Here is an 18,198-nt window from a genome sequence, read left to right on the forward strand (position 1 = left end):
TATTGTCTCATAATTTGGGAGGCTGGAAGTCAAAAATCAAAGGTGTTGATGGGGTCATGCTTTCTCAAAAGTCTATTGCACTCTGGTGGTGACTTTTCAGCAATCCATAACTCACTCTCTGACCATATTACATGGCTGTGTCTCCCCTATCTGTCTCCTCCTGTCTGTGTCCAAATTTCATCTGCTTATAAGGATACCAATCATATTGGATTAAGTGCCATCCAAATGAGCTTGATCTCCTCTTAACTGATAATATCTTCAAATATTTTATATAAAAATGAGTTCAGGGAGTGGATGTGGTTCAAACAGTTGAGTGCCTGCCTTCCACACAGGAGGTCCGGGATTTGGTTCCCAGTGCCTCCTAAAGAAGACAAACAAACAATGAGCAGACATCAAGCAAAAACAACAAGCAAACAATGAGCAAAGACAACAAGCAGACAACAAGCAAAATCAATGAGCAAGATGAGCAAACAATGAATAGACAATGAGCAAAAGAGCAGGCAGCAGATGTGGTTAAAGCAGTTAAGCTCCCATCTCCCACATGGAAGGTCCCAGGTTCAGTTCCTGGTGCCTCCTAAAGAAAAAAACAGACAACAAGCAGACAAATGAACAAAAAGCAACAGGCAGAAAAGCAAAAACAATGAGCAAAAGCAGTGAGCAGATGAGGAAGCCATGGGCGTGGGGAATAAAATTTTTTAAAAAATTAGTTCATATTCACAGGACAAGGTGTTGGGAATTAAACATTTTTTGGGAGGGAACATGATTTAATCCATTATAATTATGAACACCTATGTGTAAATACCTTGGACACCTTAGATGAAATGGGCAAATTTCTTGAAAGTCACAAGTCACCAAAACAACACAAGAAATAGAAAATCTGAGGAGCCATTTATCTATTAAAATATTTGAATTTTTAGTCAAAATCCTTTCCATAAAAAATGCTAGGTTTAGATTATTTCACTGATAATTTTAATCAAAAATTTAAGAATTGGATGAGACACTATTAAGTAACCTCTCAGAAAAACAAGAGTAGAACAAGGGAACATATCTCAACTCATTTTATGAGTGTAAGCTTTACCCTGACACCAACACTAAAGGCATTTCAAAATAAGAAAACTACTGCACAACATTCCTTGTGAATATAGACCCAAATATAATTAACAAACTATGAATAAATCAAGCCAGATACAAACACAGACATACACACAGTCACACACACTGATACCCATACATTAAATGGGGTTTATACCAGCAATGCAAGGTTGATTTAATATTCAAATATCAATGTCATTCACTACATTAAAGGAATAAAGGAGAAAACCACATAATCATGTCAATAGATGCAGAAAATTCATCCGACATAATTCAACACACACTTATGATATTTTTTTTTAATTTCCAAACTAAGAATAATTGGAAGTTCCTCAACCTGGCAAAAGGTATCTGCAAAACCCAACAGCTAGTCTCGTACTTAATGGCAAAATATTGAATGCTTTCCACCTAAGATTAGAAAGAAGGCAAAAATGTCTGCTCTCCCCATTTTTATTCAAGAATGTTCAAGGTGGTGATATAAGTCATCCCCGGGAATACTTCCCCTTAGAGACAGTTAAATAAAAGAGCAGATTCAACTTACTTGGAACTCTGGAAGATGATAGAGGCTGGGGAAAGGCTCCATAAATGCAGAGTTGAAGAAAAAGTAAAAACACCCCCCCACCCCCCCTCAAAATATGGTAGGGGAGCAGCTGTCAATTTCAGACCCTTCCCCTGTGGTCAGTCCCATGCAGATTAAGAGATACACAGCAGCTGTGCATGGCCAGGTACTTTGAGTCCCATGCACATTCAGACACAGGGACCTAAGTGGGGACTGATGTTCTATAAGAAAATTTTTAAGAATTGTGAATTCATAAGATTTCTAATCAACAGTGTCTGCTGTTTTAGCCTAGAATTGTGATTGATTAACTTGTCCATTGTCCTTTGGAATGTTATAACGCTGCTATGCAGGCAACCCCCTCACCTAGTGACCAAAAAACAAATGTTTCAAAGGAACAAGTTACCAGATGTGGCATTTGCACATTCTGTTTGTATCCCCTGTAAAACTAAAAGCTGAAAACCTTCATGGTCCTGTTCAGTTTACCATGAATAGAATAGAACAAAGACCCCTTGAGACACCTCCTCTCTCCAGTGGAGGTCTGCCCATCCCTCTGTTGCCCCCGCCCAATGGATTCAGTTACTTTCGATGAGGTCATTCCTCATGAGTTGCAAGACTCATTGGAGTTCTGAGGTTTGGAACCCCTTAAAAAGGATAGTCCCCAAGCTGCCGGTTAGAGCCATACTCAGGAGGGGGCGCTCTGCCTGGGACTGGTTTTCCAATCACGACTCTGATCGGCTGTAAAGGGGTTCCCCAGCCATGTGAGAGATCAGATATTGAGTTTTCCTCTGATTTGGTGAGTGGCTGTACATACTTTTACTCTTTCCTATGTCTTTAATTGATTACTTTCTTTTGTGACTGTTCAATTGTTACAATATGATATAACCTGAAACTCATTTGATTGAATAAAGCTGCCTTTGCATAGCATTTAGAGTTTCTGCCTCCTCGTTAGCAGAACATTTTGGCATAATCGGCAGGATTCATTAGCTATTAAGCTTCCATTATTGTTAACCCTTATTTAGCAGAACAGGGACTTAGCAGTCAGCAAGCACACACACAGAACAGTCACGCAGCAACCAGAGTGACCCACATCAGAACAATTGGCAAGCTCTGCACACACCCAGTCCTGTTCCCAATTGCTGGTGCATCTGAACAAAAAATTGGGTGTTTTTGAATACCAACTCCTTCCAGTTCCAGGGATGGAATTCCCTAACACAGAAGTTACTGGAGGTGGAAAAGTCTATGAAAAGGGTAAACCAAACCACTGCAAGGCAAGACAGACCAAGGGCTGAATGCTGGAGTGAAAAGGTGGCCACAGCACAGGAGAAAAGTTGAGCAAATCCTAGGGGCTGGAGAGGAAAATTTATAATAAAAACAAAAAGAAAGTCCAGTACTTCCAGAGGAGAAAGAAAAAAAAAAAAGGAAATCCTCTCCTGGAGGGGAAACAGTCATGCATAATAGGTGTAACCTTAAAAGTTACTCCACATGCCCAGGGTAGGAGAGAGGTGCCAGAAGACATGAGAAAATCTTAACTTTTAAACAGGGGCTGCTCTAAAGGTTCAGTATAAACGGGACAGAATATTGAAGAAGAACATTAACACAAAGCCAATCTAAACTAAAACCCTAGGCAAAAGGGAGAGACTGACCTCCAGAGTTAGTACATTAAAGCAATCATCAACAAAAGATAACAAATCATACAAAAAAATAGGAAAAAATGGCTCAATCAAGGGAAAAAATTAGAACATCAGAGGAGACATAGACAGTCATTGATGTTCAGTAAAATCTCCTAAGTCAATTCAAGGAGCTAAAGGAAAATATGGATTGAAATAACTTAAATATGACTATAGAACTAAAGGACAGAAAGACAATATGTGAAAAAAGAATAATTAGAATGTTAAAAAAGGAACATAAAAATTATGGAGATGAAAAATGCAATAATAGAGATTAAAAGTACACTAGAAGTATACTGTTATGAAGAAAACTGGTTGCCTGCTCTAAGTTAGGGTAAATGATTTCTAGCTCTGATTCTTCCAGCCCTTTCATCATCTCTGAGATTCTCCATTTTCTGCCCATCCCTCTTTAAGTTGTAGAGTCTGTTGCTGGACATCATAACTTTCAAGATTCACTTTGAGGCTCATGGAAGAATTTACTTAAATTTCTTACGTAGTAACTTTATATAACCCAGGACTATGCTTGACTTTGCTCCATGTCAAACACAAGATTTCTGGTAAACCAGTTTATTTTGGTTATTTTTGTCTAACTGGCTATACTAGATTCTTGTATTTATATATATTGTTAACTTCAAATCCATGTTGATTGTGACATTTCAAAGGGATGATTCCCAATTCCCTTATGTGCATGAATGAAATAAGGTGATTTGTCCCTGACCTCATGGATTTCAGTTAGGGTGAAGGTAAAAGCTTTGTACTCTGAGTACTGGCATAGGATGGCATAGCTTTAGTATGTCATCTGCCTTTCTTGTTTAAACTTTAAAATCAGATTAAACTATAAATGTAAAGTTATCTAAAAAAAATACACTAAAGGTATTCAACAGCCAATTTTATTTATTATTTATTTCTCTCCCCTTCCCACTCCACCCACCATTGTCTGCTCTCTGTGTCCATTCACTGTATGATATTCTCTGTCTGCTTGGATTCTTGTCATTGGCACCAGGAATCTGTGTCTCTTTTTGTTGCATCATCTTGCTGTGTCAGCTCTCTGTGTGTGCTGCGCCATTTTTGGGCAGGCTGCACTTTCTTTCGCGCTGGGCAGCTTTCCTCATGGGGCGCACTCCTTATGCATGGTGCTCCCCTATGTGGGGGACACTCCTGCATGGCAGGGCACTCCTTGTGTGCATCAGCACTGCATGTGGGCCAGCTCACCACATGGGTCAGGAGGCCCTGGGTTTGAACCCTGGACCTCCCATATGATAGGCGGATACCCTAACCATTGGGCCAAATCCACTTCCTTCAACAGCCAATTTTAACAGGCAGAAGAAAGAATCAGTGAACTGGAAGACAAGACAATCAAAATCATAGAGTCAGAAGAGGAGATTGAGAAAAGGATGAAAAAAAAATTTAGCAGAGCCTAGGGACCTGTGGAACAACATGAAGTGTACCAACATATACATTATGAGAGTCCAAGAAAGAAAAGAGAAGGGAAAAGGGCTGAAAAGAATATTTGAGGAACTAATGGCTGAAAATTTCCCAAATCTTACAGAAGACATATTCATATATAAAATATATAAATATACATGTCCAAGAAGGGTAACAAACCCTAAACAGGGTAAATCCTTCCTTGTATCTACCTAGTGTTATGACAGTTCTTTCATTGAATTCCAGGAGTTAACCAAAAAATAAATAAAAGAAGAACAAAAAAGAAACACCTTTCTCAGTCTTTGCAGACAAAATTTATGTCAATATGCTCAAGTAACTCTAAACAGGATAAACCCGAATATATCCACAACATTCCATGTTATAATTAAACTGTCAAATGCCAAAGATAGAGAGAATTCAAACCACAAAGAGGAGCAATGTGTCGTGTACAAGAGACCCTCAATAAGATTAGAGCACCAATTTCCCATCAGAAACCATGAAGGCAAGAATGCCGAGGGAAGACAGATTTAAAGTACTGAAAGCAGGGAAGCAGACTTGACCCAATGGATAGGGTGTCCGTCTATCACATGGAAGTCTGCAGTTCAAACCCTGGGACTCGACCTATGTGGAGCTGGCCCATGCACAGTGCTGATGCGCACGAGTGCCCTGCCATGCAGGGGTGTCCCCTGCACAGGGGAACCCCATGCGCAAGGAGTGCGCCCCGTGAGGAGAGTCCCCCAGCGCAAAAGGAAGTGCAGCCTGCCCAGGAATGGCACTGCACACCCGGAGAGCTGACACAACAAAATGACGCAACAAAAAGAAACACAGATTCCCGATACCGCTGATAAGGATAGAAGCAGACACAGAAGAACACACAGAGAATGGACACAGAGCAGACAACTGGGGGTGGGAGAAGAAATAAACCTAAAATATATACATACATTATAAATTGCTGAAAGTAAAAAACTGCCAACCAGGAATTCTATGTCAGGCAAAACTGTTCCAATAGTGAGGGAGAGATTAAAACATTCCCAGAAAAACAAAAGCTGAGGGACTTCATCACTACTAGCCTGACCCTTCAAACAATGTTAAAGGGAATTGTGTAGGTTGAAATTAAAATACACAAGACAATTGAACTGAAGCCGCATGAGGAAATAAAGGCTTCTGGTAAAGATAATGACACAGATAAATATAAATACCAGTTCTATTGCATCTTTAATTTGTAACTCCACTTTTTACCTCTTACACAATCTAAAAGGCAAATGTACAAAATGTAATGCTAGAGCAAGTTTTGGACTCATAATACATAAATATGTAATTTGTAACAAGACGTACATAAAGGTGGAAGAACAGAAGGATATAGGAACATAGTTTGTATATGTATACTTCAAGTTAAGGTGGTACCAAATAAATGAGATTATTATAGATTTAAAATGTTAAATTTAAACCCTATGGTAACTACATAGTAAATACTGGAGTATATTTAAGATCATACAGACAGAAACTAGAGTGCAGGTTGCCAGGATCTGTGGGGCAGGGAGAATGGGGAGTTACTGCATAATGAGTATATGGTATCTGTTTGGAGACATGGGAAAGTTTTTGTAATGGAAGGTGGTGAGGGTACTGCAATATTATGAATGTGTAAAAGTAAATTTAATGATCAAAATATATATGTATATTGTGAATGTGATTAATCCCACTGAATGCTATGCTTATGAGCAGTGTAGAATGGAAAATTCATGTTGTATATATGTGTTCCCACAAATAAAAAGGAAAGAGTAACTAAGAGACAATGACAACTGAATGCAATATAAGATCCTGAATGGGATCTGAGAACAGAGGAGAAAAGGTTCAAAAGGATGTTACTGGGAAATAAAAAAAATTGAAATATAGAATGTATGATTTATATCAATGTTAAATTTCATGAACTTGATAAATGCAGTTAAAATAATTACATAAGTGTTAGAAGTTCCAAACAGATTTGCAATAATTAACAAGCTATAACTCAGGTCCCCCAACATGCATCAAATGTTTACTGAGTGCCTACTATGTATCAAGCAAGGCCGACATGAGCTCTGCTCCTGTGGAGCATTCATTCTAGTGTGGCTGAGTGACAGCACTAGTACTCAAATATATAACATTATTACAAATTACAAATACTCTAGAGAAAACAAGGAAATGAAAGGAACGATAATGGAGGACATACCTTAGCTAAAGTGGTTAGGAAAGACCTCTTTAGGGAAGTAATGTTTAATTCCATCTCTTCTCAAAATAGTAGCCAAAGTATGCTTTTAAAACTTAATTCAGGTCTGGAGTTGCCTCTGCTTGAACCGTTCATCTGTTCTCCATCTCCTGACAAAAAGCCAGAGGCTCTGCAATGGTCTTGAGCCTTTCATGATTTGGACCCAAATACCTCCCTAACCTCACTTTTGTATTCCAAATATCTGGAATAGTTCCTGGCCTATAAGAAATGTTCATTAAATTTTTTTAAATGAACATGAAATAAAATCCCATTATGATTTTATTAATATGTAAAGGTAACAAAAAAACACTTTTGTTTTTATACACAAAGTTACCACATACATTTTATATGAACATTTAAATACACAGAAAAATATCACAAAAAAAGAAATACAAAAGCAAAAACTGGTAAGATCTTCTTCAATGTGATGGATGTGTTTGCCTGTTCATAAGTTCATTTCAGTCTGGAAGACAAGGCTACCCGCATATCTGCTTCATCATTCAGTCCATTTCTTTCCTTTGTTTTCAGCTGGGTCAAGACTGAAAAGCCCAGTTCACACAAATTAGTAGTGGTGAATGGTAGCAAAAGCAAGACACTATTTCTACTTAGCAATGGACAGTCTTCTTTTACCTTAATCCAAAATGCTGATAAACTTTTTTATGTCTCATAATCATTCTTCAACGTATATGAAAAGTAAGCTACAATAATTCATTCTCTTCTTCAGGCACCAAATTTAACTCAATTACTAATTCAGGGTTTTGAAAAGCAAATGGATCTTTTATCCAACAATTTTCCCTTAACGTTTTGAATTTCTCTTCTAGAAAGAAATGGTTAAAAGTTTGAGATAGAGAGGTAAGATGCAACAATATCTCTAATTTGAATTCTTTCAAAATGTGTTCATTAATAGTATTCTCTTCAATATGCTGCAAAAATTTTGGAAACATGTAGTAGCTGGGACGATTACTTTTAAGCCCTGCTTGCCATAATAATAATGTCTTTTTGAATCCTTGGATATATTCAGCATATTGGAATATATCACTGTTTCTCCCCTGTAGTTTTAAACTTAATTCATTAAGAATGCTAAAAATATCAGTTAAAAATGCCAATTTTGTTATCCAAATATCATCTTTGAAAATATTTGCCAAATGAGATTTTTTTTCCACAAGAAAAATGTGAATCTCATTCCTGTATTCATAAACACTGCTTAGTATTTTCCCTTGAGATAACCAACAAACTTTGGTATGATACAGTGAGTGAGTATGACTAGTTCCAATTTCTGAACAAAATGTTTCAAGAAGTCGGTTATTCAGTGAGCTTCCTTTAATAAAATCAACAACTTTCATTGCATTTTTCAATACTTCCATGAGGTTCTGTGTAATTTCTCTGGATGCTAAAGCTTCACAATGTACGAAACAATGATTCCACGCAGCACCATTAGAAACTTCAACCAATTTTTTTATTACTCTGCTATGTTTTCCACTTATGTTTGCAGTTCCATCACTTGTAATTCCTCGACAGTTTTTCCAGTTTAATTTATACTGGCCAACAATGCACTTTTCTAATTCTTTGAAAATATCTAATCCACTTAAGTTTGAGGTTAAATTTAAACAACACAAAAAGTCCTCCATAAAATCATCTTGCCACACATATCCGACATAAACTAAAAGTGTTGTGCAGCTTCTAATATCAGCACTTTCATCAAGTTGGATTGCAAAATCTCTATCAGACTGTAATCAAGTAACAAGCATTGTTTCCAGATGTTCTGCAATAGCACAAATTCGAAGAGATATTGTATTATCACTAGGTAGTTATCATCAAAAATTGTACGCACCATATCCAAACATGCTGGAAGAATAATTTTTTCAGCAGCTGTGTGAGCCATTTTATCTTTTGCCACACAATATGCAACTAAATATGATAATAATAAGGCCTTTTCACTAACAGTGGTAGAACAACTAAGAAATTGTGTTAACTTTACATTTTTTTTCTTTCTTTGAAAATACTTAAGAGGTTTATCAATAAGTTCAGCATGCTGAGTTTCTAAGTGTCTTTTTAATTTTGAAGGTTTTAAGCTTTCATTTGCAAGAATATTACTAATAATAATACATTGAGGTCTGTCATGTTCAAAGGGTTTTTCACATTTGATAAAACCATATTTTAAATAATCCTCATTATAACGTCTTGCACCTACTTTTTTCTTTTTCAGATGTGGCTCAAACGAAGCTGAAGTTTGCTGATAAGAATCAATAGTTTTCTCAATATTGTTACTATTCATACTTTCCAAGTGTGAACACAGTTCCAAGAGTTGAACTTGAGCATGCTTCTGTATATTTCACTTCATAGTTCCTCTTTCTTTTAATAAAATAACGATCCATTTTAAGAGTAATTCATTCCAGGTTGATTAAAATGTTGTAACTGCCACTATCTAAAAACAAAATATCCTTTCCCCAAAAGTGTACTTAAAATCTGTAGGACTTAACATCTAGCTACAAGTAATGATAATAAAAAAAAAGAAACTAAACTAAACTGCACAATATTAACCTTGCTGCTATTAAAACCAAACAAGACACCAGTGATCAAATGACTGAAAAACCATTTCCTAGCCAATATTCATTATATTCATCATATTCCCTCCACTAAATACTTTTCTCACATATTGAAATTCACCTCAGTATTCCTTGCATGGTGCAAAATTCTGGCAAAGGAGCCATCCAAAGCACTTTTATATTGTATTTATTTATTAATTCATCATCCCTCACAGAACTGATTTCGTGACCCACTGAATGGGTCATACACTTAGTGTGAAAAACAGATAAAGAAACATTTTGTGCCCTCCACTTTGGTGGTAGCTTGAGTATATCTGCTTGATAATCAAAGAAATTTGCTGATCCACTGGACTGTCAGTTGGTGCAGGAACTCTCTTGAACTAGTATGTATGTATCTTGGATTTTCATTTCTGATACTTTTTGATGGAAAGAGTTTTTCAGAGTATCTATTATAGTGAGGATCCAATGAGGTTTTCCATGTATAGATCAACTATCAGGTTGGAGCTGATTTTTTTTTAAGGAACTTTCTTGGAATGTATCTTCTTGACCTGGGAATAAGATCAGAATGACACTGAAATATCACAATATAGAATAATACAGCTACCGGGGCCTTTACATAATCCAAGATCATGGGTACTGAAGCAACGTCTACAGTTCTTCTCATTACTAGTTTATATGGGCTTAGGTTTATTTCTGAAAGGCAAATCACCTCAGACAAGATTTGTAAATAGAAAAGTGATGTCAGTAAAACACAGAGGTCAGCATCAGGAGTAGCAAAGTATACTGAGCTGAACACAGCAAGCTATTGCCCATTCACCACCTATTCCCCTTAGCTTGGTTTGGCAATGCCCATCTTGGAAGTACTTATTGTACAACTCTTTTTGATCCTAGTGTATTTGGGCCTTTATCATTATAACACAGCAGTTTCACTCTTCCTTACACATGCTTCCTTCAAACGATCTTTTTTGTTTGCTTGTAGTCTTTCATTTACTGTAGTGTTTATTAGGTATTCTGCATGTCTTAACTATGCTTTTATTAGGATTGTTACTTTGTGGCATTGCTCTAGTTACAAAGTTGTAGGCCCTAATACTATTTTCTCATAAGTCCTGTTATTATATAGTACAACTTTTTGCAGAACATGAGTTGATTTTTTTTGGAAGTAATGTTGTATTAAAGCTGAAACACACATATCTTGAAATTACCTTTATCTGCCTGGTGAATGAGTCCAATTACTTGACAGGGAGGTTGGAATTCCCAGTTTAAAAATGAGTATTTTTGGAGTTCCTGAGCTAGTCATTTCAGTGGATTTTTAAAAAATGCATAAGACTCCACCTACAAAGAAAATAAAACTACTACTACACAATATTAAAATGTTGATTTTAGCAAGTTGAATGAAATCTATCTTAAGACTTAAAAGGGCTTCCAAAGGCATTGGTATTAAGTTTTCCTTACCTTGTGGAACTAGTAGGCTATATAAGTCTAGGCTACTTTAGGAAAATTTGGGACATACTAAGTATTTTTCATTGAAGCTATCACCCATTCTTCCCCTATGAGTGGAAAAGAGTGCACAAACAAGGTATAGGTTTGAGTACCAGTTGGCATTCAAAAATGTGCTATAAATCAGCTGAAAGTTATCAATGTTCAAGGCTGTCACTAACTGTATTTAGTTGGAAGCCTAGTCTTTAATAATAAAGATGGCTTTGAAAGGCAAAGGGGTATGGTGACATTGAAATAAGGTATTGCCAATGGGGAGGCCATAGCTTTGGAGATATTCCTGTTAGACTTCATTAATTTTACCTACATGGGCTTTACTTTTAAAAATCATAAGCTTGAAGAATTGGACTGCATCCAGTAAGGCAGTCAGGTATAGTACATTTTTAATGAGGATCACTGGAGAGGAAGTATGTATAGTTTGTGGCTGGAGCATGTTGAAACAGTGGGCATAAATGATGCCTTATAGACAAAGTATTGATGCTGTTTGACTTTTCTATAAGGATTCCTGTTTTTGTTAAGAAAACACATTCATACTGACTAGAGTTCAAATAAAGCCAAATGGGCAGTTCTGGAGCCCATGAGTTGTGATGGCCTAGCCTTGGTCTCTTTGACATAAATTGTCAGATAAAAGACTGAATCAGAACTGAGAAAGATACCAGGTAAAGGCAAAGATGATTAGAGGAGTCACAGGACTTAGGATAATAGTGAGAAAAAATGATGTATGTAGAGAGCTATCAAATGAAAACTCTTAACTGGTCAGTTTTGCATTAGACAAATGTGTCTTAGGTTTAAGAAGGGCTGAACCTATACATAAGTTTTAAAGTGCATTTTAGATGTTGTAACACAGCTTTAGGAGGGGACCAGAAAGGTAGTAGCAAGAACCATCTGAGAAAAAAGATGTTGCTACAGGGTCTAGAGTTAAGTTGCAATGTGCAATAGGGTAATATGTATCATCTTGTCTCTAGGGTAGCTCTCTTGGTAGTTTTCTTTTTATAGTAACATAAAAAGTTGGTGTCACCAGGAAGACTTACAAATAGGGGCAGAGGCTAGGGATTTTTTAAATTGGTGATAGCCACTTTAGGTATTAGCTCCCATTGCTCCAACATCTTTTGCTTTCCCTCTCTCTTCTCTGTTTCCAAAAAGACATTCAATGGGAAGCCAGGGAGTTTCTTTTGGGATAAGTAAAAATCTGAGGGTTTTTTGTTTGCTTGTTTATTTTTGTCTGTCCATAAGTTTTAGAACTTTTATTTATTAAACAAAGACATTCTTGATTAGAACTCAAGGTAAATCAGAGCATATACATACCAGAACATGAGCAAGTGTATCATTGTGGTTCCACAACCCAGATGAGCTCTGGCCATGGTGAGCCAAAACTTCAAAGCCTATAAATGTGGTTGTTGATGTGGGAGGAGTGGGGTGGGGTGCACGGTATATGGGAACCTCTTTGTTTTTTAATGTAACATTTTCTGTGAGCTGTGTATCTTTAAAAAAAAAGACAAATAAAAATTTTAATTTTTTTAAAAAAATTTAAAAAGACTGAACGTGCATAAATGGATGCTTAAGATACGTACATTAGGGAGCAGGTATAGCTCAGTGGTTGAAAACCTGCTTCACAGGTATGAGGTCTCAGGTTCAATCCCCAGCATCTCCTTTAAAAATTTTTTTAAAAAGATGTGTGTACCGAGGTTGGCTATGATAAATTAGACATGTTTCTGAAATGGCTTGATTGAACTTCCAAGATGCTATAGACATATGACCACATTTCAGAGTAATAATGTTCTTTATTCAGCTATGCAGAAAGTTTAGCCAGCCTTTAGGAGAGAATTCCAAATTAAGATGGCCCACACATGCAGCTCCAAGTTTCTTACATACCAAGGTGTATTAACATGGTCATGTGACATGGTTACAAGGTTAATGATTTTCCACTAATGAATATTTTATCAATCTGTTCATAGCACAGTGCTTGGCATGTAAATGTATTTAAAAGAATAAATGAGAATGAATGAAACCTGTAGTAAACTGTATAAAGTGCATTCTCTTTTTAATCACAATTGGTGAAAAATAAGTTTCCAAACTACTCTTGGAAAATTTGATAATATATAAGACAAAGGCTAATAAAACATATCCTTTAAAATATGATCACTGAAGAAATCCTACTTCAAAATACACTACTTATAACTTTAAGAAGCAGTAAACAGTGGTTCTATAAAAACATAAATGTAAACTCTAGACTTAACACAAAATTTAACACCTAAATCTACCTTAAAATAAGAAACTTTAAAAAAACTTTAAAAAGAGAACATGTATTCCAAGCCAATTTCCCTTGGGAGTTTATAATTTGTTATGCTTCAGTTATTGTTATATTCAAAAAGTAGTCTTAAAAAAACTTAACTCTCCCTCCTAAATCAGAATTCCAGGATGTTTGAAGGTGAGAATGTTCTGCATTTTCAATAAATGCCACAGAGTATTCTGATGCTTAAGCAGATTTGGGAACAATGAACTGTATAGAATGGGACACTGCTGGAGAATAACTTTATTCTGGTGAGGGTCGCAAGAATTATCTCCAAAGATAACTGTCAAACAAAAATCAGAAGAAATTTCTTTGTAAAGTGATAGTCCAGGGAAGCATTTATTGATATGAATTCTATTTAATTATCCAAAAGTCTTACTTTTCTTCCTTGAAATTAAAACCTTGCCAGGGATTAAGTGTAGCTTTGTCTCTTTGCAACATAATGCTCTAGCCTTTCTTGTACTCTCCTGGTTCATATCCTTCACTATATACCCATTAAGAAGAAAGATGTCTCAAAATTGATCTTTTTGCTTTCTCACTCTATGATTTATTCCTGAGCAATCTCAATTACCCCAATATCTATAGCAACAGCCCTAGCAACTCTTGTGACTTAAAGAGATCCACATTTCCACCGATTTAGACATCTCCAATTCTGTGATTCCCACTTAGCATTTTTCCTTTTGTGCTCCATTTCAGGATCAAAGGCACTACCATTCTCCCGGTTTTCCAGGCGAGAAACATTGTTTTTGTAGTCAGCTTAAACTCATCACTCTCCCTCAAGATTCAGCAACCAAAGAATTCAATTTGACTGCAGTCTCTGCCCACTATTGGCTCTTGTGCAATCTTTTAAACTGATCCCTCAAATGTGGAGTAGACAGAACTTGGACTACATTTATTCATTCTTTCAACAAATATTGAGTGTCTGCTATGAACCAGGCATGATTCTAGGCACTAGGGATATAGCTATAAACAAAACAATCAAAACACATTCGGTTTTTATCCTGAGTGAAATGTTAAGCCATTGGAGGGTTATTAGCAGGGCAGTGACATCATCTGACTTATATTTTAAATGACCCCCACTGGTTGCCATGTGGAGAACAGAATGTTTGGGTTAAAAAGAGAAGGGGGAAAATCAATTATGCCACTGACTAAAGCAGTAATTCAGGTGACAGATGACAGTGACTTTAACCAGACTGGAATTGAAAATGGTAAAAACTGTTGAATTCTAGAAAAAAGTCAAGGTCTAGCCTAAAGTATTTGTTGACAGAGCACTGTAGGGCATAAGAAAGAAAATAGTCAAGGATAAGTCAAAAGGATTTTGTACTGAGAATGGAATTGTCACTAAGATTCTGAGACAACAGAAGGAACAGTTTTGTAGGAGAAGATAAACTCAATTTTTGGACAACTGAAGTTTGAAATACCTTAGTTATTTCATATTTCAAATACTATACTTCCATATAGAAATGTTAGGCAGGCAGCTGGTCTTAGAGTTCTGAAGTTCTGAAGAAAGGTGCAAGTTAAAGATACAAATGTGGGAGTTAACATATAGATAAAATTTAAGGCCATGAAAAAAAAATGAAGAAAATAAAAACTAAAATAAACTTAAAATTGTAAAGCCATGAGACTGACTGAGATCACTTAAGAAGTGAGTATAGATAGAGAAAAGATCTGTATTACTGACCCCTGTGACATTCTAATGTTTAGAGGTGAGGGAGAGGAGATAAAATCTGTAAAGAAGTCAGGAGCAGTCAAGGAGGTAGGAGAAACAATGTGATAACTTGTAAGTTAGGTTCCAGTGATGAGTGGGTTGAAAGTCTCCAAGGAGTAAACAGAAGAAGTTGAAAAATGGGGCAGTACCTGGATGTGAATGTAGATCAATTAAAGGTTTTCTTAAAATAGAAACTTATATAGCATTTATGGAGCGATGGAAACATTCCAGCAGGAAAAGAAATGATGCAGATAAAGGAGGAGCAAATTCAGGAGGAATGCCCTTGAAAGGAGGGATACACAGAAATGTAACATATTGCCAATTCACCTATAGTAATAGTAGAGATAGCATATTTGAATATAGACCTGCTATATGTGGTGATGAAAGCATAGGGAAGTTCTTTCCTAACTGAAATTCAGTGCAAAGTTATCAGCCAGGTGGGAGGCAGTAGAAAATATTGGAAGAAATGCTGAAGAGGAGAGTTAATTGTCTGGAAAAATGATAATATGAATAGTCCAGGAAAATATTTTAGGATTTTGAGTACAGTCTGCACAGTTGCCTTACATGCCTAATACATTGATCACTATTATTACAATGCTTGATTGGCAGAGACCTTTAATTTCCTGCCATTAATCTTTTAGATATATATATCCATAGTGCTGTGACTATGATCTTTTAAAAATACAGCTCTGATCAATTTCCTAATAATTCAAAACCTTCAAATGGCTGTGAGCTAGGATAAACATCCTTTAAATCTAACCCTCATTATATACTTTGTTTTCTCCTTCACTCTACATTTTAAGATCTAAGACCATGAAAACTTTTGAAATAGCTCATGCACTTTTATGTCTCTGATTTTGTTCAGACTAGTACTGTCTTGGCCTGGAATTCTCTTCTTGCCTCCTTTGTCATTTGAGATCCTATTGATTCTTTATGATTTTGCTCAAATGCTATAGCATTCACCATTCAACTAAACATTTAAGTACCTTCAATGTGTACCTGCACTGCAGGTACAAAGCAAGAGAACGGATAAAAAGGGGTATATTTATATAATAGATTACCTATTCCCTGTTACAATGAATTAACTAGAATTAGGTAATATTAATAAACCATAGAAACAACAGATAAGCAAGCTGTAGAAGGATACATGCACTACATTACTGAATGTTAAAATTATGCACAAGATGTAATGAGAACTAAAACAGAAAGGTGCCTGGGAGAGTGGTTACCTTGGATAAGAGGAAGCAGAATGGGATGGGGTGGAGCAAAAAACTTCAGCTACTTATGTAATAGTTTATTTCTCCAGTTGGGTGGCGGATACACATGAAATAAAGTTTTGTATCTACCTTCTGTCTTGAAGACTCCGTTTTTTTGAGAGGCTGTCTAAAGTGTTTCAAATTCGTCTCATAACTACTATCTTTCATCTTCTATGTCTTAAACTCCCTTTGTTTCCAGTATCGTCACTATGCGTATGTTGGCACACTCGGCCTTAACGATAGGAACTTCCAGAAAACAGCTTTAGGTAGATCAGAATGTACTCCTCTTCCATCTTCGGGGTCCCAACTAGGCCTACAAGGGACTGCAGCCTGAGCCCTCAGCTGACCCTAGAACATCTCTCAGATCCTGGATTGCGGCTCCCAAGCCGCAGGAGACTTCAATTCGTGCGCTTAGCAAACCAGAATATCCCTCTCCCAGCGAACCCCGGATTGTCTCCCTTTAGCGGATTCTGGTCCACTCCCAATAGGAGCTGCATTTCTTGCTTCTCACCTTCAGCACTGCCGCCACAACCCGGCCAGGCCCGGCGCGGCGAGCCTCACCTGTCGCCGGGTGAGCACGCTGTCACCTCGCCCATCCTTGACACCGCGCATCACCACTTCCGGTCTAACCTTTGCTTCCGCAGAAACCCCACTTCCAAGTCGGGAAAGACCCCGGATAGACGCTCTGCGCATGCGTTTCCGCCTGCCGGCTCTCTCGCCGCAGTATCGCGGTATTTCCATACACGCTCCTGCTTCTATCTTCCTTACTGCGGAGTATTTTGAACCTTCTAGCGGTGTTTTCGCTGTTGTGGCTTCGAGACCCTCTGAGGGCGACTAGGGCGGATTGAGGAGAATCTGAGAACTCGGCTTCGGGCCAGTGGGCCCACGTGCCCACGGTGGCGGAATGCGGGAGCGCGGGGCCGGGCCGGGGCTCGGCGCCGTGGGAGCCAAGAGGCTGCTGGCGATGAGGAGGCGAAGCCGGTGGTGGCGCCGAGCCGCACCCGGTGCACAGTAAAGGCGGCCTCTCTGTCGCCAGCTGCCCGGGCTCTCCCCAGCCCCTTCGCCGCCGGCTCCCCGGACCTTCCCCGGGCCCGCCGCCGCCGACCCCTGCCCTCCCCGACACAGCCAGCACACCGATTAGTGCTGACAGTCTTCGAAAAAGAATTACAAGGACGTTTGAACTTTAATATCATTTACTTTGTTTACTTAGAAAACCATAATGTATTTAATAGTGATAGTAGCCCCTTCTCCCTTGTTAGCAGTTTATTGAGGTTTAACAGAAATCCGCATTTCATTAAGTAGATCTAAACTTTGTATATTTCTGCCCTGTGAAGAGTTCAACAAAATGTTCCAAGTAACATTTCTTAATAAAATAAGTGCATCTTTGTTACCAACCAAATATTTTTCTGGTTGATATATTTATTGCATCTTACCATAACTTAAGAAATACAAAAAAGCTACAGATACTTTAATTTTAACTCTCAGACTTCATGTGGCCTTGTCAGCATTTCTTTTCCTCCAGCTACTAATTTGTGTACTTGTGGAATTACACAAGGATTTAAAAAAATTTCTTTTCCCACTGGATTTTTAAAAATATTTTTAATTAGTAAATATTTATTTTACATGATTCAGTCTATATAAAAGGAAATTTGTTGTGAAAACTCACTTTTTCTCCAGTCACCAGCCCATACAGTTCCCCCTAATCCACTACAGGTAACGTTTTTCATTAGTTTCTTGTTTACACTTTCAGTTTTCATGCAAATACAAATAAATGTGAATATACATTATTTCTCTTCATTCTTCCTTCCATACTATCTGCATAGTTCTGCACTTCCCTTTTTACATAAACCTACTTATAAGTATTTACTTACATTTCCTGCTTTGTTTGTTTAGCAGTCACATATGCCATTTTGTATATA

General features: G+C 37.3%; 1 protein-coding gene across 1 annotated transcript in view; it reads right to left on the minus strand.

Annotated features, from left to right (window-relative positions):
• Window positions 1–16,977, minus strand: part of BST1 (bone marrow stromal cell antigen 1) — a 55,180-nt gene extending 38,203 nt beyond the window's left edge. The window contains exon 1 of the mRNA XM_058300738.2: window positions 16,841–16,977. Coding sequence (XP_058156721.1) covers window positions 16,841–16,875 — 35 coding nt within the window. The 5' untranslated portion in view covers window positions 16,876–16,977. The remainder of the gene's footprint in view (window positions 1–16,840) is intronic.
• Window positions 16,978–18,198: the final 1,221 nt, after the last annotated feature.

This window comes from Dasypus novemcinctus, chromosome 1 (assembly GCF_030445035.2).
Source record: "Dasypus novemcinctus isolate mDasNov1 chromosome 1, mDasNov1.1.hap2, whole genome shotgun sequence".
Classification (NCBI taxonomy): Eukaryota; Metazoa; Chordata; class Mammalia; order Cingulata; family Dasypodidae; genus Dasypus; species Dasypus novemcinctus.